Source organism: Piliocolobus tephrosceles, chromosome Y (assembly GCF_002776525.5).
Source record: "Piliocolobus tephrosceles isolate RC106 chromosome Y, ASM277652v3, whole genome shotgun sequence".
Taxonomy (NCBI): Eukaryota; Metazoa; Chordata; class Mammalia; order Primates; family Cercopithecidae; genus Piliocolobus; species Piliocolobus tephrosceles.
Genome location: NC_045456.1, coordinates 7,963,193 through 7,986,824, shown reverse-complemented (window position 1 = coordinate 7,986,824; position 23,632 = coordinate 7,963,193). Strand labels below are relative to the sequence as shown.

At 36.9% G+C, this 23,632-nt stretch overlaps 1 protein-coding gene across 1 annotated transcript in view; it reads right to left on the bottom strand.

The window, feature by feature from the left end:
• The window catches only part of ACE2 (angiotensin I converting enzyme 2), a 47,268-nt gene extending 24,776 nt beyond the window's left edge, over positions 1-22,492 (bottom strand). The window contains exons 1-8 of the mRNA XM_023199053.2: positions 22,290-22,492; positions 21,366-21,654; positions 14,345-14,503; positions 11,628-11,721; positions 11,125-11,268; positions 8,438-8,550; positions 6,849-6,954; positions 4,543-4,640 (exon numbers count right to left, since the gene is read on the bottom strand). Coding sequence (XP_023054821.1) covers positions 4,543-4,640; positions 6,849-6,954; positions 8,438-8,550; positions 11,125-11,268; positions 11,628-11,721; positions 14,345-14,503; positions 21,366-21,551 — 900 coding nt within the window. The 5' untranslated portion in view covers positions 21,552-21,654; positions 22,290-22,492. The remainder of the gene's footprint in view (positions 1-4,542; positions 4,641-6,848; positions 6,955-8,437; positions 8,551-11,124; positions 11,269-11,627; positions 11,722-14,344; positions 14,504-21,365; positions 21,655-22,289) is intronic.
• Positions 22,493-23,632: the final 1,140 nt, after the last annotated feature.

Sequence of the window (23,632 nt, the reverse complement as noted above, 5' to 3'; positions counted from 1 at the left end):
ACCACATTTTCTTTATTAATTTCTTTAGGTTGATTCCATGTCTTTGCTGTTGTGAATGGTGCTACAATAAACACCCGAGTGCAGGTGTCTTTTTGGTAGAACAATTTATTTTCCTTTGGGTACATACACAGTAACGGGATTGCTGGGTCGAATGGTAGTTCTATTTTTAGTCCTTTGAGAAATCTCCAAACTGCTTTCCATAGTGGATGATCTAATTTACATTCTCACCAACAGTGCGTAAGTGTTCCCGTTTCTCAGCAGCCTCACCAACATGTTATTTTTTTACTTTTTAATAGTGGCCACTCTGACTGGTGTGAGATGGTATCTCATTATGGGTTTTGATTTGCATTTCTCTGATGTTTTGAAAATATTTTCTCCCATTCTGTAGGTTGTCTGTTCACTGCATTCTGTAGGTTGTCTGTTTACTGCAATTCTGATTGTGCTTATTTGGATCTTCTCTCTTTCTCTGTTAATCTAGCTAGAGGTCTTTCCATCTTGTTTATCCTTTTAAAAAACTGAATTTTTATTTTGTTGAACCTTTGTATGATTTTTTAAGTCTCAGTTTCATTAATTCTGCCCTGATTTCAGTTATCTCTTTTTTTTCTAGCTTTGGAATTAGTTTGTTCTTGTTTTTCTAGTTCCTTTAAGTCTGGTGTTATATTATTAATTTGATATCTTTCTAGGTTCTTGATGTAGGCATTTAGCACTATAAACATTCCTCTTAACATTGCTTTTGCCACATCCCAGATATGTTGTTGGTATGCTGTGTCTCTGTTTCCATTTGTTTCAAATTGCTGTACAGCAGTTTTTTAGTTTAATTAGGTCTCACTTGTCAATTTTTGTTTCTGTTGCAATTGGTTTTGAAGACTTACAAATTCTTTGCCCATGCCAATGTCCAGAAGAGTTTTTCCTAGATTTTCTTCTGGGATTTTTATAGTTTGAGGTCTTGTATTTAGGTCTTTATTCTATCTTGAGTTAATTTTTGTATATGATGATTGGTAGGGCTCTAGTTGCATTCTTCTGCATCATACTTCTATTTGCCTTACAAAATTTCTTCAGACAACTGCACCATAATTTACTGTTTATGCATTGCTGAACCTTTGCTTGTTAATAGTTTTAAATCTGTAAGAAGCAATGCAATGAACATTTTAGCATACGTAACATACTCCTGGGAAAAGTCCACTGCAGAATAAAAAGTGAAGCTGCATAACCATATATGGTTAGCCAGTTTTCCCAGCACCATTTATTGAATAGGGAGTCCTTTCCCCATTGCTTATTTTTGTTGACTTTGTCAAAGATCAGATGGCTGTAAGTGTGTGGCTTTATTTCTGGGTTCTCTATTCTGTTCCACTGGTTTATGTGTCTGTTTTTGTACTAGTACTATGCTGTTTGGGTTACTGTAGCCTTGTAGTATAGTTTGAAGTCAGGTAATGTGATGCCTCTGGCTTTGTTCTTTTTGCTTAGGATTGCTTTGGCAATTCAGGCTCTTTTTTGGTTCCATATGGATTTTTGAATAGCTTTTTCCAAATCTGTGAAAAATAATGATAACTTGATAAGAATAACATTGAATCTGTAGATTGCATTGAGCAGTATAGCCATTTTAATGATATTGATTCTTCCAAATCGATGAGCATGGGATGTTTTTCCATTTGTTTTTGTCACCTATGATTTCTTTCAGCAGTTTTTTGTACTTCTCTTTGTAGAGACTTTTCATCTCTTTGATTAGATGTATTCATACATGTTTTAATTTTTGTGGCTATTGTAAATGAGATTGTGTTCTTGATTTGGCTCTCAGTTTTTGGTATATAGAAATGCTACTGATTTCTGTGCATTCATTTTTGTATGCCCCCGCTTACTGAAGTCATTTATCACATCTAGGAGTCTTTAAAGTTTTCTAGGTAAAGAATCATATCAGCAGCAAAGAGAGCTAATTTGACTTCCTCTTTCCTTATTTGGATGATTTTTGTTTCTTTCTCTTAAATGATTGCTCTGGCTAGAACTTCCAGTACTATGTTGAATATGGGTGGTGAAATGGGCATCCTTGACTTTTTCCAGTTCTCAAAGGGAATGGTTCTAGCTTCTGCTGATTCAGTATGATGTTGGCTGTGGGTTTATCATAGATGGCTCTTATTATTCTGAAGTATGTTCCTTCAGTGCCTAGTTTGTTGAGGATTTTTATTATGAAAGGATGTTAGATTTTATCAAATGCTGCTTCTGCATCTATTGAGATAATCATATGGTTTTTGCTTTTAATTATATTTATATGGTGAATCACATTTATTGATTTGCGTATATTGAACCAACATTGCATCCCAGGAATAAAGCCTATTTGATTATGGTGAATTAACTTTTTGATGTGCTGCTGGATTCAGTTTGCTAGTATTTTATTGAGGATTTTTGTGTCTATATTCATCAAATATATTGGCCTGTAGTTTGTTTTTCCATTGTGTCTTTGCCAGATTTTGGTATCAGGATGATACTTGTCACATAGAAGAGTTAGGGAGGAAAACTTCCTCCTCAATTTTTTAAATAGTTTCAGTAGAATTAGTACCAGCTCTTCTTTTTACATCTGGTAGAATTCAGCTGTGAATCTATCTGGTCTGGGGCTTTTTCTGTTTTTTTGGTTGGTAGGTTTTTAAATTATTGATTCAATATCAGAACTAATTATTGGTCTGTTCAGGGTTTCAATTTCTTCCTGATTCAGTCTTGGGAGGTTGTGTGTTTCCAGGAATTCATCTGTTTTCCCTAGATTTTCTAGTTCGTGTGCATAGAGGTGTTTGTAATAGTCTCTGAGGATCCTTTGTATTTCTGTGGGATCAGTTGCAATGTCACCTTTGTCATTTCTGATTGTGCTTATTTGGATCTTCTCTCTTTCTCTGTTAATCCAGCTAGAGGTCTTTCCATCTTGTTTATCCTTTTAAAAAACTGACTTTTCATTTTGTTGATCCTTTGTATGATTTTTTAGGTCTCAATTTCATTAATTCTGCCCTGATTTTAGTTATCTCTTTTTTTTCTAGCTTTGGAATTAGTTTGTTCTTGTTTTTCTAGTTCCTTAAAGTGTGGTGTTAGATTATTAAGTTGATATCTTTCTAGGTTCTTGATGTAGGCATTTAGCACTATAAACATTCCTCTTAACATTGCTTTTGCCACATCCCAGATATGTTGTTGGTATGCTGTGTCTCTGTTTTCATTTGTTTCAAAGAATTTTTTGATATCTGCCTTAATTTCATTGTTTACTCAAAAGTCATTCAGAAATAAGTTGTTTAGTTTCCAGGTTATTTCATGGTTTTGAGAGTTCCTCTTGGTATTGATTTCTATTTTTATTCTACTGCAATCTGAGATTATGCTTGGTATAATTTTAATTTTTTGAATGTATTGAGAATTGCTTTATGACTGAGCATGTTGCCAGTCTTAGAGTATGTTTCGTATACAGATGAGAATAATGTATATTCCATAGTTGTTGGGTGGAATATTCTATAGATGTCTCTTAGGTTCAACTGGTCAAGTGTTAAGTTTAAGTCCGGAATTTCCAGAATTTCTTTGTTAGTCTTCTGCCTCAATGATCTGTATAACACTGTCAGTGGGGTGATGAAGTCCCCCACTATTATTTTCTGGACGTCTAAGTCTTTTCCTAGGTTTAAAAGTGCTATGTTTATGAATCTGGGTACTCCAATGTTGGGTGCATATATATTTAGGATAGTTAAGTCTTCTTGTTAAATTGAACCCTTTATCATTATGTAATGACCCTCTTTGTCCTTTTTTACTGTTGCTGGTTTAAAGTCTGTTTTATCTGATACAAGAATAGCAACCCCTGCTCTTTTTTGTTTTCTATTTGCATGATAGATCTTTCTGCATCCCTTTACTTTGAGCCCATGGGTGTCATTACATATGAGATGGGTCTCAAAGACAGTAGAAGGTTAGGTTTTGTTTTTCTCTCCAATTTGCCACTCTCCATCTGTTAGGTGAAGCATTCCTGTCATGCTGTTGTTAGCTGGTTGCTTTGTAGTCTCGATTGTGTAGTTGCTTTATTGGGTCTGTGGGCTATGTACTTACTTGTGTTTTGAGGAACCCAGCACATTTAAATAATTAAACCAAAGTAGTAATAAAGGTGTTACTTAAAATTGTTTTAAAGATTCTTGTAATATTTTTAACACTAATAATTTTTAATATGCAAAAATCCCCTCATAATATTCTTGTTTTTACTATCCATAGAGATTACTGGCTGGTTACTCAGCAATGACAAACTTTGGAAAGAGTGATACCAACCAGTTGACAATTCTACATCTTACTGCTTAACGGAAAACTCAGGTAATCTCCATTTTAAATACCTTTCAATGAGATCAATACTACACCTGCAATTCAAGGTATCTGAGGCCATTGTAAACTATTTTTCCATGAAAATATAGCTATGTAAGAAATAAATTTCAATTAGCTTAAATTTTTTATTTACATGGTTTCACATAAAAATAAAAATAGAAGGATGACATAAAAATAAATGAAGTTGAGAATTTAGATTTAGTTTTTAAGGGCTCTTCTTCCTACCTGGTTCACCATTGCATCAGTAACATCTATGTTTGGTTTCTGTCCAAAGGGAACTGTCAAAGAGTACAGATTTGTCCAAAATCTACCCCACATATCACCTATTTAAAAAAAAAAAAAACTGTTAGTATATGACAAAGCAGCAGAAATGTAGACATAATTTATTAAATATATGGACCATCACTGATACTGTAAATTAGAAAGAGATTTCTATAATCCACCATCCATGGTACAAAATATTACAAATTAAGCTGTTAGTAATTCCCAGTGTTGGCTTCAAAAGAGGCCGTATCAGATCATCATTCAGGAACTTCTACTAACTGGTAACTAAATTCCACTTTTATTCCTATATTCGTGTACTTAACTTGGTGACTTTGTAAACATCTCAAACAAATGTTAAGTTGTATTCCAAGGCCAGAGATCATGAAAAAGAAGATGTATCTAGAAAAAGTCAATCTAAGAGCAGGACCAGAATCCTGGTGCCAAAGAAATGGGGCAACAAACTTCATGAAGAATACTCCTGTAATCCCAGCACTTTGCAGAGCTGAGGCAGGCAGATCACTTGAGATCAGGAGTTTGAGACCAGCCTGGCCAACATAGTAGAGACATGGCAAAGCCCTGTCTCTACTAAAAATACAAAAATTAGCTGGGCGTGAAGGCTTGAGCCTGTAATCCCAGCTACTTGGGAGGCTGAGGCAGGAGAATCGCTTGAACCCAGGAGGCAGAGGTTGCGGTGAGCTGAGATTAGCCACTGCACTCCAGCCTGGGTGACAGAGCGAGATTCCATCTGGAAAAAAAAAAAAAAAAAAAACTCTATAAACTTATATTTTAAAAGATAAAATTTAGTAGTGATACATGTGAAGTCCTATGCTTAAATTTTAAAGAAAAACTTAACCATCATAAAAACATATATGTGGCATCAGGCTAAAGCACAGTGCACATCTAAAAGACCAAAAATGAGCCAACAAACAGTATGGCCTGGCTTCTAAAGCATAAATGTGACCTTGAGCTAAATCAATAGAAGTATAGTGTCTAGAACAAAGGTAGTCATGGTACCATGTCTTTCTTTATGTTGGTCAAACCTCATCTGGAGTAACTGTTCATCTCTGAGCATGATAATTGAGGAGCACATTGACAAAGTACAGTTCATCAAAATGAGAACAATTATAGAAAAGTGAGGTTTTAAGGAATGGTCGATAATGTATAAGATATTTAACTTGACAAAAGAAAACAGTGTAAACATGACAATAACAATAATAGTCACTAAAATGTATTGCACCAGGTACTATGCTGTATCTTATATGATGGTTCTTTATGAATAACTGGAAGGTCATCTTGTAGAATAGGAATTGACATTCTGGGTAACCTCATAGCATGGAAATAAGACTAATGAATGGAAAGCATCAGAGGGGTGTTGCTTAAGTTCCACATAAGGTAGAATTGTGTTACATTGGTTCCAGGTAGCAGTAAATTAGTCTGCAAATTAGTCTGCATTGGAATGAAGAAATTATCCCATCACACCAGACAGGTTTAAGCAGAAACTGAATTACTAAATAATGCTTGCCATTGACTTTGTAGAAAGGATTTCCTTATTACTTTAGAGTTAAAAGTCTCCATAGGTCCTTTCTCCGCATTCTTTCCTGCTGACAGATACAAGGTTTGGCTGTGAAGATAAGCTTCCTGCAACTTAGTTTGACTACAGTAGAAATGCTATGTATGCATGGCATGAAATTTTCAAATATTTATATTTTATTTGGCCTCAGTTGCTGCGGTGGGAGAGGAGAAGATGGTCACTTTTATTCTTCACTCATGCGATTCCAAGCCAAGCACTTTTCAGCAAAAGTAATTGGTGAGGTCTAGAATGAAGTTAGGAAGCTTTTGCCCAAGCTATACCTTTCTGTTACCCCAACCACCCCCAGCCAACCAAGCTTTTTTCCTCTGACGATATGATACTAAAATCTCAAATTCCACCTTAAGAGCTTAGCCAACCAACTTAAATACTAAAAATTATTTTCCCCATTTCCACTCTCATTTGAGCCTGTAATTCTTTCTCTAGTTATCTTAAATAACCCCTTTATCATTTGAATTGCAGCCAAAATAATAACTCTTTATGTATAAAAAAGTAATACAATAGAGAATTGTTTAAAATAGACTTTTGGTTGAAGAAAATGCTTTCAAAATGTGATTTCTACAATGTTACCACTTACAGAATTTTTCAAAAGTTTTATGTTAAGGCTCACTCAAAAAGGCAATTTTATTGTTAGAAATAACAAAGAGCCAAGTACATGAAGAATTCATGGGCTTCTTACCAAGCAAATGAGCAGGGAGGCATCCAGTTGGACTAATATAGGAAGGGTAGGCATTCATCAACTTTGCCCTCACATAGGCATGAAGATGTTCATATAATGGTTTAATCTGAAAAGCCCAGGAAGAAAGTTTAAGACCAAGAATAACCAATTCTAATTTCCATTCAACAACACTAGAAATAGAAGATTCTTTAAACAAGTAGAATTTCCCCAAATTATAATTCTTCTTCTCTCAAATTTCTGGAAAATTTAAAAATATTCCTTCTTCCTAGATATTGATGATAACTCCATTGCATAAGTCAATAAACATACTTGGGAGAACACAGGTCCCAAAATAAAAGCAGATGTGAAAAATATATATTCATTTTTAAGATTGTTACCTCCTTCCTTTGTTTTAGTTTGAGGTATAATTTACATATTATAAAATTCACCCATTTTCAAGAGTGTAGTTCCATGAGTTTCAGTAAATTAAAACTACTGGGAAACTATCACCACTATCTAGCTTTTTAACATTTCTATAACCACACAAGGTTTCCTGTAGTCAGTTCCACTCCTATCTCTGGCCACTCTGAGTATATCAGAGTCTGTTTATCCGTTCACTAGTTGAAGGACAGCTGGGTTTTCCAGTTTGGGGCTGTTAGGAATATTGCTGCTATGAACATTTGTGTACGTCTTTCTATGGATAAGGATATATGTTTTCATTTATTTCATATAGAAACTTAAGAGTCATGGTAAGTGTGTGCTTAACTTTTTAAGAAATTGCCAAACTGTTTTCCAAAGTGACTGCCCCATTTTACATTTCTTCCCACAGTGTAAGAGGGCTCCAGCATCTCACATTTTCCCCAATACTTGGTATTGTCCGTCTTTTTAATCATAGCTATTCTGGTGGGTGTGGAGGGGATTTTCATCATGGCTTTAATTTGCATTTCCCTAATAACTTTTTATTTTCTTATTTGCCATTTGTGTCATTTCTTTGATGGTATACTTATTCAAGTCTTCTCCCCATTTCCTTTTTGGGGAGTTGTTTATCTTACTTCCATTTTTGATAGCTCTGCCAAACTGTGGCTGTGACAAGGTAACTCACATTAGAAGTTTGAAGGTGCAGGTAAAGGGGAGGCATGGGGCCAAAATGAAGGAAAAACATCCATGGGACATTTCTGTTCACAGAACTCTCTCTTCCTTATGAAGACTAGCTTACTCAAAGTAATAGTATCAATTGTCCTGAGGAAGGAAGCAAAATCTATAGCTCTGCTAACACAGGAAGACAGTACCAGCCCCGGGTAACTCAAGAAGATCATTCCTACTTATAAGCTAAAGGACCATTTCTTCTTATAATATTTCATTCCTATAGTCTTTCTGTTGGTAATTAATGGTCAGTGACTGAAAGAAGGAGGAAAGCAGAGCAATTCTGATCAGCTGTAGGACTGTCCTATTATTCTCTAAAATCTTTTCAAACTCTAATATTCCATAACTTTATGAGGCCTGGGAATGGCTGACCAATGTGTTAAGAATGAGCCAGAATGCCTTTAGTCGCTGTCCCTCTTTCCCATACACTGCACCACAGCTGTTTCTGTGTACAGTTCCTTGCTTACCTCTTCAAAGGTATGTTCCACATCTTCAATCAACTGGTCGCGGTTGTAGTCATAGCCATCTACCCCGTTTGCTTCATAGTCTCCTCTCCAATAATCCCCATAGTCCTTATAATCTGTTTTTTTTTTTTTTTTTTTTTTTTTTAAGAGAAAGGGAAGAACATAAGGGAAAGAAAGAGAGAGAGCACAATATACATAGATTAGCCTTGCTGGGAGGTTAAAAGAAATTTAAAGGCTTATCACATTTTTATTGTGATAAACATCAACTCAAAGGGATGCAAACGAATAATAACATTAAGTAATCTCTGTTTAAGCACTTGCTCTGTGCCAGGAGTTTAAATGTATTATTTTATTTAATAAGCACAAGAACCATACAGTATTGTCATTATTATAACTCCCACTATGCAGAGTAACAGCCTATGTTTATTTTTAAATAAATTTTATTGCGTATATTTAAGGTGTACACCATGATGTTATGATATATATATATAATAAAATGGTTACTATAGTAAATAAAATTAACATATCTATCATCTCACATAGTTGAGCACTGTACCCGCATGGAAGAGCAGCTAAAATCTACTCATTTTGCAAAAATCCTGAATACAAAACATTATTATTAACTATAGTCCTTATGTTGTACATTAGCTCTTTAGACTTGTTCATCCTACATGTCTGCTACTTTGTATCCTTTAACCCACTTCTCCCCATATTCCACCCCGCTCCACCTCACCTCTGGTAATCACTATTACTCTCTCTCTGTATATTTGATTTTTTTGTAGAATCCACGTTTGAGTGAGATGATGCCGTATTTTTCTTTTTATGTCTGGATTATTTCACTTAGCATAATGTCCTCCAGGTCTATCCATGTTGAGGCAAATGACAGGATCTCCTCTTTTTTAAGGCTGAATAATATTCCATTCCATATACCTACCATAGTTTCTTTATTCATTCACCCCTTGACAAACACTTAGGTTGTTTCCCTATCTTGGCTATTGCGATTAATGCTGCAGTGAACATGGCAGTGTAGATAGCCTTATGAAGTGTTAATTTCATCTAATTTAGGTATATACCCAGGAGAGGGACTGCTGGATCATATGGTAATTCTATTTTTAATTTATTTAGGAATTCTCATACTATTTCATACTATTTTTCCATAACAGCTTCACCAGTTTATATTCCCACCAACAACCTGTGCTTAGAGTGGTTAAATCGCTTGTCCAAGATCACACAGCTGGTAAGTGAAAGAAGCATACTCCTAGTCTCTCAATCCTGGGTGTGTACTCTCTTGATACATCAGTTTGTATCTTTAGCTTTAAAATATGTGACTAAGTTTTTAAATTCTTCTTTTGTTCATGGCCTTGTATTTTTAGATCAGACCCAACTCATCTTAGACTTTGCCACAGTGAACCTGTGTTTGTTTGCAAATTATATGTATCAATAGCATGTTTCTATGTGCTTCCTTTAGTATCTCACCATCAGGAAACACAAGCTTGTGTTAGGATATTAGCTAATAAAGTGTGTACACATAATTTAATACTTTTTATTTTTACATTCACATTAGCAATTAATGACCAGGAAGATGAGGAGAGAAATAAATATTTGGATGAAAGGACATGCAGGATATTGTTTTAAAAATGGTGATAAGCAGGCCGGGCGCGGTGGCTCACGCTTGTAATCCCCGCACTTTGGGAGGCCGAGGTGGGTGGATCACGAGGTCAGGAGAGCGAGACCATCCTGGCTAACACGGTGAAACCCCATCTCTACTAAAAATACAAAAAATTAGCCGGTTGTGGTGGCAGGGGCCTGTAGTCCCAGCTATACTCGGGAGGCTGAGGCAGGAGAATGGCGTGAACCCGGGAGGCGGAGCTTGCAGTGAGCCGAGATCGCGCCATAGCACTCCAGCCTGGGCGACAGAGCAAGACTCCGCCTCAAAAAAAAAAAAAAATTGGTGATAAGCTATTGTCTCCAGCTTGCCTAAGGCTTAAGAATATTGAATTTAAGTGGCAGTGAAGGAAATTTTAAAACAACAAATGGGGGGAATAATTCTTCCTTACTCAACCTCAGCGGGCAGTAAATCATCAAAGCACAGTGAATAATGATTCCATGACTTCAGCTCACTATTCAGGGAAGAGAATAAGTTAAGAGATATGGAAATTCCTTCCTATGTTAAGATTTTTTATGAGCACATAATTTGAGATATAATTACAACTGCAGAAAATAATACATTTCCAGCCTAAACTAATCTGATTTTTTTTTCTTTCTGGGGTATCGCCCTAAGGTAGACACACAAATGACCTTTGAAAGTGAACTGTGCGGGCTTTAGACAAAAGACAGTGACTCTATCTCTCATCCTGAGAAATGGGATCCCTCCTTAATCCCCAGACTCCCTCAGGAACTTTTAGGGGTCTGAGATCTTCCTAGATTACTTATAATTCATAATTCCTGGATAATTTATTTTAGGCCTTGTAGTTGAGTCTCATTCTTGAGCTTCTTGAATTGTAGAATGCCAGTGCACCTTTTCTTTTTCCCCAGTAATTTCTTTTTAAAACAGGTCATCTGAATTGTTCAGGACATGATTGTTAATTGAGGGGTATCCCTGATATCAAAGGGCAGGCTTGGTAATGCAGAAGAAATAGCCCCGCGGCCACACAGAGAGCTTCAGGACCTCTACAGATCAGCAAACTTACGATTTGCTCTTGCCATCTCATTTTTCAAGACCACATACTCTTCATATAATGGCCTCAGCTGCTTGCCGACCTCAGATCTCCAGCCTTCCCAAGCCCAGAGCCTCTCATTGTAGTCTAAACTCTTTTCCATTATTTCATTCAAACCTGTTATCCCAAAGCACACAAAGACAAGAAAAGATGCATTTGTAAAAATTTTATTTGTAAGCAACTACATGAACTTTAAAGAATTAAAAGTAAGGTTGGCAGACATCAGGTCATAAAGTGGTTAAATAAAATCTCATGATTCATTCATTTCCTTGCCCTTATAGTTCCAAAATATGTCTGCAGAGAAAATAAACCACTGAAATAACTTACTTATTGACTTGATTAAATTAAGTAAATGGATAAAATTTACAAGAAAGTTAAAAGACCATGTATGTGTTGAAACACACATATTTGCAATCATTTTTAAAACTTGGGAGAAAAGTAAATTTCATAATCACTATTCAAAATTAGTAGCCTACCTGGATCAAGTAATAAGCATTCCTGGGGATTATTTGGGTTGCAAACTTTTCCAGTACTGTAGATGGTGCTCATTGTATTTAGAATTGTGTTCAACTGCAAATTTAAGATAATAAACAATGTTAACAATGGAAATTCTGCTGAAGAGAATGCTAATATAAACATACCCTTTTGGCCACATGATTTTTTGATTCCTCAAAATACAGCAATTTACTTCTTTGCCATGTATCTTTCTGCCATGTATTTACCTCAAAATACAGCAATTTACTTCTTTGCCATGTAGAGAAGGAACAGCCCAGTTAAGTCTTCCCACTGTCAACTAGCACAAAGTGCTATAAGCACATAATAAATATATACGGAGTAATTGAAATAACCAGATCTACCAAAACCCAAAGAATTAACACAGAGAAGTGCATTTTTTGTTTCGTTCAGCATTTATTGAACCTGTAATATGTCCTAGACTCTGACAGTTCTGAAATGAACAAGTCAAAGACCGTAAAGTCATAGGACAGTGAGGCAGCCATGAAATCAGTAACTCTTAATACATAACAGAATGACAAGTATATAACTGTCACCAAAAAGTGATGCAGTAGTATAGAAGCAGGGAGAAATTAATAACTAATAACCTGGAGATTCAAGAATGGGTCCAAAGAGAAGGGAAGATAAGAGCTGTGTCTTGGAGAAGAAGTAGGCATTGGTCATGTAGAGAAGGGAGGTAGAGGTAAGAGTCTAAAAGGAAAGGAGTCTTAAAGGAGGTTGGAAAAGACAAGGCATTCCCAGGGGACAGTGAGATGTTGAATGAAACTGGAGTGACGGTGTTCATTAAGGAAAATGAAAGACATGAAAATGGAGAGATAAGCAGGGGCCAGATCATGAGGGACCATCTATGCCATACTAAAGTTGTTAAACTTTACCCTGTAGGTAAAGTGAAAGCAACAGAGTGAAGCAGTGATACTCCAGGTGTAATCTGTGGACCAGTGCACATGAGCAAATAGTTTGTTTCCATTCTGTGATAAGTACAGGAATTAAAAGAATAAAAGTTTATAAACTTTGGAAAACAATTTGATATTTCCATGACATCTAAGCTTGTAATCAGTGAACTTAAGCAAGTATTGATCTGCAATGTATTGGAAATAAAGGAATAAAGGAGAGAGAAAGGAAAGACGGGAGGGAGAAGAGAAAGAGGGAAGGAGGAAGAGAAGGAAGGAAGGAAAGAAGGAAGGAAGGAAGGAAGGAAGGAAGGAAGGAAGGAAGGAAGGAAGGAAGGAAGGAAGGAAGGAAGGAAGGAAATGGTTCTCTCTTTCAGACTAATTTAAGAAGCACTGGATTAAAGGATCTGTTTCTCCTTCTCCTGTTTCTCTTTGGTTCTGCCTTGAGAGTCATCCTAAAACATGAAATAGATCTTATGCTTAAAACTTTCACATGATCCCATAGTCCAAAGGAATAAACCTAAATTCCTTACCAAGGCACAAAACCCCTCATGGTCTCTCTCTACCTCTTCTTCAATCTCTACTGCTTCCTCTCCATCGAATCTAAGCACCCTTCAGTCCCTCCTCTTCCCAAACACTTTAAGCTCTTACATGAATTTCAGTGGTTTTCGGTACTGACTGCACATTAGAATTATCTGGGGATTTTTTTAAAAATAAAATTTCCAGGTTCCACCTAGGCTAGACCAGGCTGTCTATATGTGAATAGGCAAGGTTTCTCACAGTGTCCTTGTGGGGGGAAAAATGGAGAAACAGAATGGATAAGGTAGAGTGGATTGATAATTAGTTGGATAATTGGATCAAAAGAATGCAGAAAAATAAATGTTAACTTGTAGAAAGATACATTTCACATGGTTTTATCTTTGCCTTTTTGATACACTTTAATTTTTATATACACAGATTAGAACATACAAAGTTCCAGAGGACAAGCAACTGAGAAAGAAGACTTTCTTTTTAAATAGCTAAATATTTTAGATTAAAAATATTTCAATAGGCTACATCAGAGGTCTGCAAACTATGTTCTGCAGACCAAATCCTGTCTGCTGCTTGTTTTTGTAAAGTTTTATTTGAACACAGCCATACTTGTTCATTTACATATTAGCTACAGCTGATTTCCTGATACAACAGCACAGTTGACTAGTTGTAACACAGACAATACCTAAATATACAAAACTGAAAATATTTACTCTTATCTGTTCCTTTATAGAAAAAAAGTTTGCTGTTGACATTGTGGACAAGATCATTCTTTGTTGTTGGGGGCCACCCCATGCATTGTGAACTGTTCCACAGCATCCCTACCCACTAGATATCAATAGTATCCCACATTTGTGGCAACCAAAAACGTCTCCAGACATTGTCAGATTTCCCCGGAGGGCTAAAGCATCCCCAGTCGAGAACCACTGACACAAACTAACTGTATTCTTCAGGCTGCCTGATCCTTCAGGAAGGTGACCTAACACTAGGGGGTGTCCATACACACCACAGTGCCAGGGACAATCTCAGTTTAACTCTGTGTTTGAATATAATTATTACCAGTGTCTTTCCCTCTCAAAAAGATTCCAGTTTGAATAATAAATTGTATGGTCACCTTACCTAGGCATACAGAGAACTTTTTCTAACATCAGCATTACTATCTTTTCAAATAAACGAAGCTGTTGTGGGTGATATTAATGTTTAATATTTCCCAAATATTTCAACTCTTGGGATCAATGCTAAAATGTTCACAAACGTACCCGTTTGCTCTTGTCTTCTGAGAGCACTGAAGACCCATTTTGCTGAAGAGCCTGCAACTGAAGCTTGACTGTGAGATTCTGAATTTCTTGTAGTGGATACATTTGGGCAAGTGTGGACTGTTCTTTTAAAAAGGCAGACCATTTTTCCCCAGCATTATTCTGAAATGACACGAAAGAAAATTGAAGTCGGAATGGCATTGCTTGAACAGATAGAACAGAAGATATAGTCCAAAGAATATCTGGTGAAACATTTAATATTTCCTGAGTGATTTAGTCCTCTACTCCGCTGAAGGTCAAGGTTTAGGTTAAGAGTGACCAGGCCACTTTTGACCTCTCTCTCTCTCTCTGGCCTATTGCCTGGTTTTCCCAAGGGTCCTGTCCCTAGAACTGGAAGTGAATTCTCACAGATAATCCACATTGTGGGGCCCTGGAATTTGTAGCCTTAGTGCTGTGACGTAGGTGAGTTGGCCAAGGATTCAAAGATGAGTGCTTTACAAGGAGAATCCAGTAGAGCTCAGAGTGGACTTAATGAGAATACAGACCCCTAATAACAATGGAAGCCATAAGAAATGAGAACCAGTTCACAGTAACCTCCTAGCTGCCATAACTTAGCCCAGGGATTTTGATCTTAAGTTAGGATTACCAAAAAAGGCTTCCCAGAAAATGGCCATTGGTAGCCACGGTGATTTTCTACCAGCAAAAGAAATCATCAAGCAGGTGATGATGCCAGGACACATTTCCCACCCCCTCTCCTCCCGCTGCCCAATCTTGAACATCAGTTGGAAAGTGAACTTCTCCAAACTACTCTAGTGTAGTCTTTTCTCAATGTACAAATTCATTTCCATTTACCAAAGACCAAAATGAGCAACTACTTGGTACAGTATACTGCTCTAGACCACACAAAAGAGATAATGTGTGAGAAAAGTAAGAATTCTGCTCCTGGACTCAAGTACCTTAGCCTCTCTGAGCCACAATTGTCTTATCTGCAAAATGGAAGTAATAATAGGACTTACCTCAAAGGACTGTTGTAAGGATTCAAAGAAGTAACAAAAAATGAAATGCTTACAAGAGTGCCTAACACATCCTAATCATTTAACATATGTTAGTTATTTTATTATTTATTTGTTATTTATTATTATGTTATGATTTATTTTATATTTTATGTATGGGGGAAAGTTCTTGTCCTTAGATTGCTTTCAATTTTATCAGACAGGTAAGATAGGCATTATAAATGTTTCATTAATGAAACATAAGAGTATTTAGTAATGTATAAATCATGAGTGGCCCAAGCAGTTTCTGTTACAAAAAAGAGGAAATTCATGCAGGTGACTATATTTGGCCAAGCCTTCATGCAGAAGTTGCAACTTAAGACAGACCTGAAAGTAGGTAGGAGTCAGATGAGAAGAGAATACTTTGCAAAATAATTTACCTCATTTGATTTTCTTAACAACACTATGAGGTAGAAAATCACTCTCTCTCCTTTTTTATACATACAGAAAGGGGCTGAAAGAAATAAAGAGTGGAACTGGCAATCAGCCACCAGCACTTGATCCTGGCCCCGTGGCAGACAGACTCTAAGAATGCTCCCATGATCTCTGCCTTTGGTGGTTACACCCTTGTGTGATCCCCTCCCCATAAGTATGAGCAGACCTGTGATTTGCTTTCAACCAATAGCATACAACACAGGTGACAGGATGTTCATGTTTATGTTACATAAGATTTTAACTTCAATCTTGATAGAAGACTCTCTCCTTTGCTGACTTGTTGCAGCAAGATGCCATGTTGTGAGCTACCCTATGGAAAAGGCCACATGGCAAATAATTAAAGACAGCCTCTGAGTAATTGCATTGGTGTAGAAGTAGATCCATCCCCAATCAAGCCTCAGAAGAGACCATAGCTCTAGCCAGCACCTTGAATGCAACCATATGAGACTTAGAAGCAGAAGATCCGGTTGAACTGTGCCTGGACGCCTAGCCCACAGATAATGTGGGATAATAAATATGTGTTGTTTTAATCTGCTAAGCTTGTGGTAACTTTTTGCACAATAGATAACTAGTAGAGCTCCCACAGGTAGAACTTCAGACATGATTGCACTTTCCAGGCCAAGGAATTTCACTTTTACCCTCTGAGAATTAAGCAGTCACTGAGCGTTTTGACTACACATGTGACATGATGGAAATGATGCACGGAAGTGGCAGTAATTAACCACACAAGAGATAAAGAAAATAGTGGCAGTGAAAATGGAAAATAGGCTGTGTGTGGTGGTTCACGCCTGTAATCCCAGCACTTTGAGAGGTTGAGGTCAGAAGATCGCTTGAGCCCAGAAGTTTGAGACAAGTCTGGGCAACATGGCGAGACCCCATCTCTGTGAATAATACAAAAATCAGCCAGGTGTGGTGGCTCGCACGTGTAGTCCCAGATACACAGGAGGCTGAGGTGGGAAGATTGCCTGAGCTTGGGGAAGTCAAGGCTCAGTAAGCCATGATTGAGCCACTGCACTCCAGCCTGAATGACAGAATGAGAATCTGTCTCAAAAAAAAAAAAGGAAAGCAATTTCTCTCTTTACTGAACACTCACAACCTCTCAGAAACTGCTTTTTGATTAATCTTCACAACAACCAACCTTGTGAGGGCGTTGTTATTGTCTCAACTTTGCAAATAAGGGAAATTAGGCACACAGCAGGTAACTTTCCCTAGGTCACACAGCTAGAAATGAGAAGAACCAGGGCATCAACCCGGTGTTTATTTCCGAAGCTAATGCTCTAAACTATTATCCTACAGATTGTATTTGACACAGTCTAGTCTTCTCTCTAACATGCAGGAGTGGGAAGAAGTGAGCTATGGGAAGAGGAATTTGGTCTGCAGCACAGACTCATCTATGCAACCCACCTGACTCACTTCTCAATCCCTACCTGGCTTCACCCAATCCAGATGATTTACTGTGAAGCAAAATTTCTGGTAAAACTTTCATACCAAATTATAGGAATAATTTTACTCTCTATCTACAGGAAATAACTCACAACCTCCCAAAGGCCTCAGTCTTAGAACATTGTTTATCATACAACATGTGGGAATTTTGAGGCTATCCAATTATATTTTATTTATCACTACCATCCTACTGTGCTATAATTATAACACCAAAAAAATCACTTTGTGTTGCCTTGCATTTTGGCCTCTGAGGATGTATTATTCCTTGCCAAGCTATTCTTTTAATATTATTTACAATTTATTCCATATCCTTACCCTACAGCTCCCAAGCCTAAATAAAACAGACAGCTCAGCAGTTATGCAAAGAATCAGTCAGTTCATGCATATCTATCAGATAATTTAGCTGTTGATAGCTATATGTAGGCTGAATGATGAATGGAATGAAACATACATAGCAGTTTACATAGCCCCAGGCTTGAAAGAAACCATTACAGATAAAATTGGTGACATTCCACACTACCTCTGGGCAAAAGCAGGAGAGAAGCAACTAAAACTGCAACAATTTCTGTAGCCATACAAGGGAGTTTCGGGAGTAAGGCACACACTGTTTGAGATAATCACAAGAAATTAAAACACTCTCTAAACCCCATCTATAACTGCAATGGATAGTATTTTCCCAACTTGAAAGAGATCCTTTGTAATTTCAAGGACTGGAGGTGTAAAATCCTAAATTATATTTTAAAACATTCAAAAAGATACTCTGCTCTTTTTGGCCCTAACTATATGCACAAATTAAATATATGATTTCTTAGGCCATAGGTCTGGTGGTCTTTACCCAACTTGTGATAATTGTATTTAAACTATTAAAATCCTTTTGTAAGAAGTTGTTTGAGATTTAAAGAATTGACAACTTATTTTCTCTTTTTCTATAGCTCACTATTGCCTAAACCAGGCTATATACTTTTGGTAACCTCTAAACCATTTCTTCCCCTGTAGGTGTGAGAGTTCCACGAAGACAGAAAATGAAAACCTGAATGGAATCTTTAGCATCTATCCAGTACCTTTGAGCCCAAAAATCTCCCAGGAAAACCTTCACCTTTGGCTCCCATATGCTGGTCAATTTCCAGATAGAGCTGTCAAAACCACATTAGGTTCAAAGACAAAAACTGCCTTGGTTACTTTCTAAATATGCCCAGGCACTTGCATATTAAAAAAAAAAAAAAACCATTTCATTTAACAAAATAGGTAATGTAAATTATAAGAATGTGAATTTCATAACTCAAGCTTGGGATTTAAGAAATTATTTTTTCTTTATTTTAGATGGGAGGTTTAATATTTTAACATTTACAATTTTTCATCTGTATGAACATTTTTATTTTTTCCTAATTTTATCTCATGGGAAAAAAAAGTGCTCACCCCTGAATTTTATTTTATGTGCTGCACAGTGATCTTCCCCCACTTGTACCTGTGGGTAGGTGTTCATGTGTATTAAGGGGCATGGGACAGACTCATTAAAGACAGGGATGAAATTTCCTTGGGTATATACAGAATAGCGGTTTAGAATCATCCTGCTGAGTTCACTGTGACTCTATCTCTGGAGACAGGAATAGGTTCAGAAATGGGGCATGCCCAAGACCCTAGGGGCCCTGGCAGCACGGGGCTGAAGAAGCTCTGGAGACCACGCAAAGAGTAAGTGTGGTAGGCTAAGTGCAGTGGTTCATGCCTGTCATCCCAGCACTTTGGGAGGCTGAGGCAAGAGGATCGCTTGAGCCCAGGAGTTCAAGACCAGACTGGGAGACAAAGTGAGGTCTCTTCTCTACAAAAAAAAAAAAAAAAAAAAAAAAAAAAATTAAATGAGGTGGGAGGATTATTTGAGCCCAGGAGGTCAAGCTGCAATGAATCATGATCATGCCACTCCATTCCAGCCTGGACAACGGAGCGAGACCCTTCAAAAAAAAACAAAAAAAGTATGGGCTTCATGCTCTCTCTTCATGGCTTCTGATAACTCACCAAGAAATAGCTACAACGTATCCTTGCTTTTGTTTTTTGGCCAGGAATTGCTTGATCCTAAAAGTCTTGTAAGAAAACATGAGAAATGGAGTCAACCACACATACCACAATGGCAGAGAAAAGGACAGAGCTTTGGAAACCTGTTTTAACCAAGCCTTTTTTTCCCCCATATCTCTACCTGATAGACCTCTCCATACTTCTACATCAGCAGCTTTATGACACTATACTGATCAAGTTTTGATGCCTTCTATTATTTTGAGGTATATTCTCAGAGCTTGACATAAGGATCACCACATTAGGTCAAATCCATAAGCTGACAAGGATATTCTGACTTCTGAAAGTTACACCATAGGACAATATGGGAATGGTAGATTATCCTCAATCATGTCACTCTGATAGGATATGAACATACACATGTCATGCAGCCCAAATTTCCGTTCCCGTATCAGTTATTTATTGCTACACTAATGCTACATAACAACTTTGTTTGTTTTTTGTTATGTAATACTACATAACAAGCAACTGTGTTTGTTATTTAGTACATAACAAATAACCTTCTGTTATGTAACACTAAATAACAAATAACAAACCTCAGTGGCTTAAGTGGTTATTGTTTACCACTAGAAACAGTATTTTGGGTGGCAAAATTCTGCTTTGGTTATAGTTTAAATCGTTTTCCAAATACTTGTCTGTATATTGAGCTGCCAAAAATTTACTTTATGGCATATTATAAATATTTATTTTACGGAAGAAATTTTTTCAGATTTTGCAAACCTTCTTTGAGGTAAAAAGTATATCACAAACACCAAGATTTGAGGCACTAAGTGGCCTTAGAAATATTAATGGTAATTTCTTTCTCTCTCTCTCTCTCTCTTTTTTTTTTTTTAAGGGCCTCACTCTGTCTCCCAGGCAGTGTCAAGATTTCAGCTCAGTACAACCTCTGCCTCACGGACTCAAGTGATCCTCCTGCCTCAGCCTCCCGAGTAGCTGGGAGTATACGCGTGTGCCACCACATCCAACTAATTTTTGCATTTTTTGTAGAGACAGGGTTTTGCTATGTTGCCCAGGCTGGTCTCGAACTCCCAAGCTCAAATGATTCACCCACCTCGGTCTCTCAAAGTGCTGGGATTGCAAGTGTGAGCCACCGCACCCAGCCAGTAATTTCAAATATTTTACTTATTTTCAGTTAAGAGTGGGTTATCATCAGCAAATATCCAAAACTGGGGATTACAGAGCAAGTTATTTACTCTAAGAAGTTCATTTATTGTTAACCCCAAAGAAGATCAACTTGATCATCAGAAAGTCTCATTAAAATAAATCTATGCTGTGTTTAATTTAGTGAGTCAGTACATATAACCTTTTCTTAAATAAAGTTGTTTGATTTCTCAGCACTTAAATATGTAAGGATACTGTTTTGGGATCTGTGAGAGAAGAAATTCCTAAGTCCTTGCACTTGTTTAACAAAGCATCTGACTTTCCCAGAGCATTCTGATATTTGTCAGAACTGGTTTAATCATGGTTTTTTTGTTGTTCGTTTTGTTTTTGTTTTGGAGGGCTCTGCCTGGATTCTGTGACCTTTGGGAGTCCCTTGGAGGCCCGTGACAGGAGAAAAGGAATTCCCAAGTCCAGCCTCACCCAAGCCCTGATTAGCTTAATTACTGGTTAGTTCTTTCACTAAGGCTCCAGTTGCATTTTTCAGTTAATATATCATTTATAGAGAATCTTTAGATATTCCTATTGATATTGTAAACTAAAGAAAATTATTAACTCAATAACTTATGGAATTTCCATGAAATGCTTTGAAATCCTGACTGTGATGAGAATTATGGCGGTAATTTTATAAAGAATATTCACTTGTTTCCAAGCATCTGGATTGAGACCAGTGAATTATTTTGTAACAATTTTCTGAATGAACCCCAGGATGAATTAAGTTTAGTTATCTAGGACTCCAAAATCAGGGATATGGAGGCAAACATCCAATCTCACAACTCAGAGCATTTCTTTGACGTCCCTTTTCAGTTTCATGGGCAGTAATCTAATTTTTAAGAGGCAACAAATAGCCCAATAGAGCCATGAGAACTCACCATGTTTTGGGCATTCTCTTCAGTAATATTGGTGTTATAATTCCAAGAAGCAAGTGAACTTTGATAGAACAGGTCTTCGGCTTCGTGGTTAAACTTGTCCAAAAATGTCTTGGCCTGCTCCTCAATGGTGGACTGAGCAGCAGTTACAGCAACAAGGCTGAAAAGGAGCCAGGAAGAGCCTGACATCGTCCCCTGTGAGCCAAGATCACATCCACTGAATGACTTTCCCTAGACTAAAACCTCCTCATGAGATTTTCTCTCTTATCAGCCTTTGAACTTGGGTTGGGCACTGAGCAGGAAAGACCAAAAAAAGAAAAAGAAGAGCACAGTAAACAATCTGCTGAACCAATATAAAGTTCATCCTGGAGAGGACAGATATGTAACAGATTTCAGAATAATTTTTTAAAGTAAATCAAATAAGAAAACGTTATTCTTTAATCCTAGAGAACCTTACCTCTCCTGTCACTTTATGACCAAATCAAAACCGGTACTTTTGGTTAATGTTTTCCTAGAAAGCTGTTAAAGATACATGGGAAATGTTATAATTTTACAGTGACCAAAGAGGTCTAGAATTAGGGATCATTAAGATAATGTTGGTGTTTGTATGGTTTTCAGACAATTTCATTAATAGCCTAAATTAATTAATAAATCTCTCATTTATTTTTATTTCAAGAGCATATTCACAGACTCTCTACTTGGGTAATATTTTCCCTTCCAAATACAAGACTTTGCCCTTGTCTTTATGGAATTCATATTTCTGATCAGTTTTAATTTCCATGGCCATTTTTTAAAATTATGACTATTCTCCACTCTGCAGGTCAACTCTCCTGATCTGCCCTTGCAAAACTTAAAAAAGCCCATTTCCTGTTTCTCACACTGGTTCTATGGCTGACTTCTTTGAGTGCCTCCTTCTCTTTCACTTACCTATTCAAAACTCAGTCAAGGTCACGTGGAAGTAAGAAAGCCTCCATACGGTGTGAAATCCAAAGAGTATCTATGTCAACTCCTGATCCTCTGTAGCCATGGGATCACAACAATATAGAATTCAAAGAGATTTTAGTGGTTATCTTGTTAAGTTTCAGAAGCGAGCTCAGTGTCCTCATTACCAGAGTGTATGTATGAGTGCCACAGATTAAAGAGAGGAGCACTTTAAATGGCAGGGTTCAAGGGCCTACTTGACGATGATTGTGAAACTTTGACACAGAGAAAATATTTCTTCACCCAGAAAAACAAGTCTTCCAGGTTCAGGTGACATTGCAATAATCGAGCCTTTAAAAAAATGTCCATTGCTTTTCCTTATTCCAAAGTTGTATGTATTATTGTAGAATAGGAAAAAAACAATTATAAGTAACTATTCAAAGTGCTTTGCATTATAATATCTCATTTGAGCATGACAAGAAACCTATAGGCAAATATTTTATCACCCTTTTATGAATTATGAAACTAAGTTTAAGTAAATTGCTATATCTCACTCAGCTAACAAATGATGGAATCAGAACATGGCTCTGTGTGCTCTGATTCTAGAGTATAGGCTCTAAACGAAGTTGTGGTCAACAGTCTAAAAGCAATCATGGAGGCATAGATAAAGTGTGACAGAGGGCCTTGTGCCTCAGTGAAGATGATAGATTTAGCTATGCTGCATCAAAAAGAGGTGGACTCTTACTTCCCTTGATGTGAATCGAAATATACTCTCCTTTTAAGAAATAAAGCAGTTCACAAATACAAGTAATAATAATAAAGAATTTTAAATGAAAGTGAAATGAGGGTAAAAAAAAAATCAGTGCAGAAATTTCAGAAAGGCTCCTCCCACATTCCAGGAAGCCTAGATCCACTCACTTCTTGCACATATTAGGAGAAAAAACAGGCAAGAAAGAGGACAGCACAAGAGTATCTGAACAAAAAGTTGAAATGTTACTGTAATAAAAGCGGAAATAAATTTCTACACAGGTAAGTTCCTGAATGAAACACGTGGATTTAGTGGGAAAAATGGGAGTAGTCCAAATTCAATTCACTGAGGCAGAAAATACGATTAACTTGATCAAACTGAAACAGAGAAAGCAAGATATAAAATCTGAAAGCTAAGAATAAATGAACAAGGAGCCTGGGATAGCAATGAGGCAGGAAAATGCTAGAAGCCAAGAAACTTTGAGAAGCAAGGGAAAAGGGAGAATTGTCTACAGTGATTCTGTAGAAAAACTAGCCCAGAATGGCCAACTGCAAGCACTGACTGAATTACTGGAATGTTTGTTCACAGTTTTTTGAGAAGA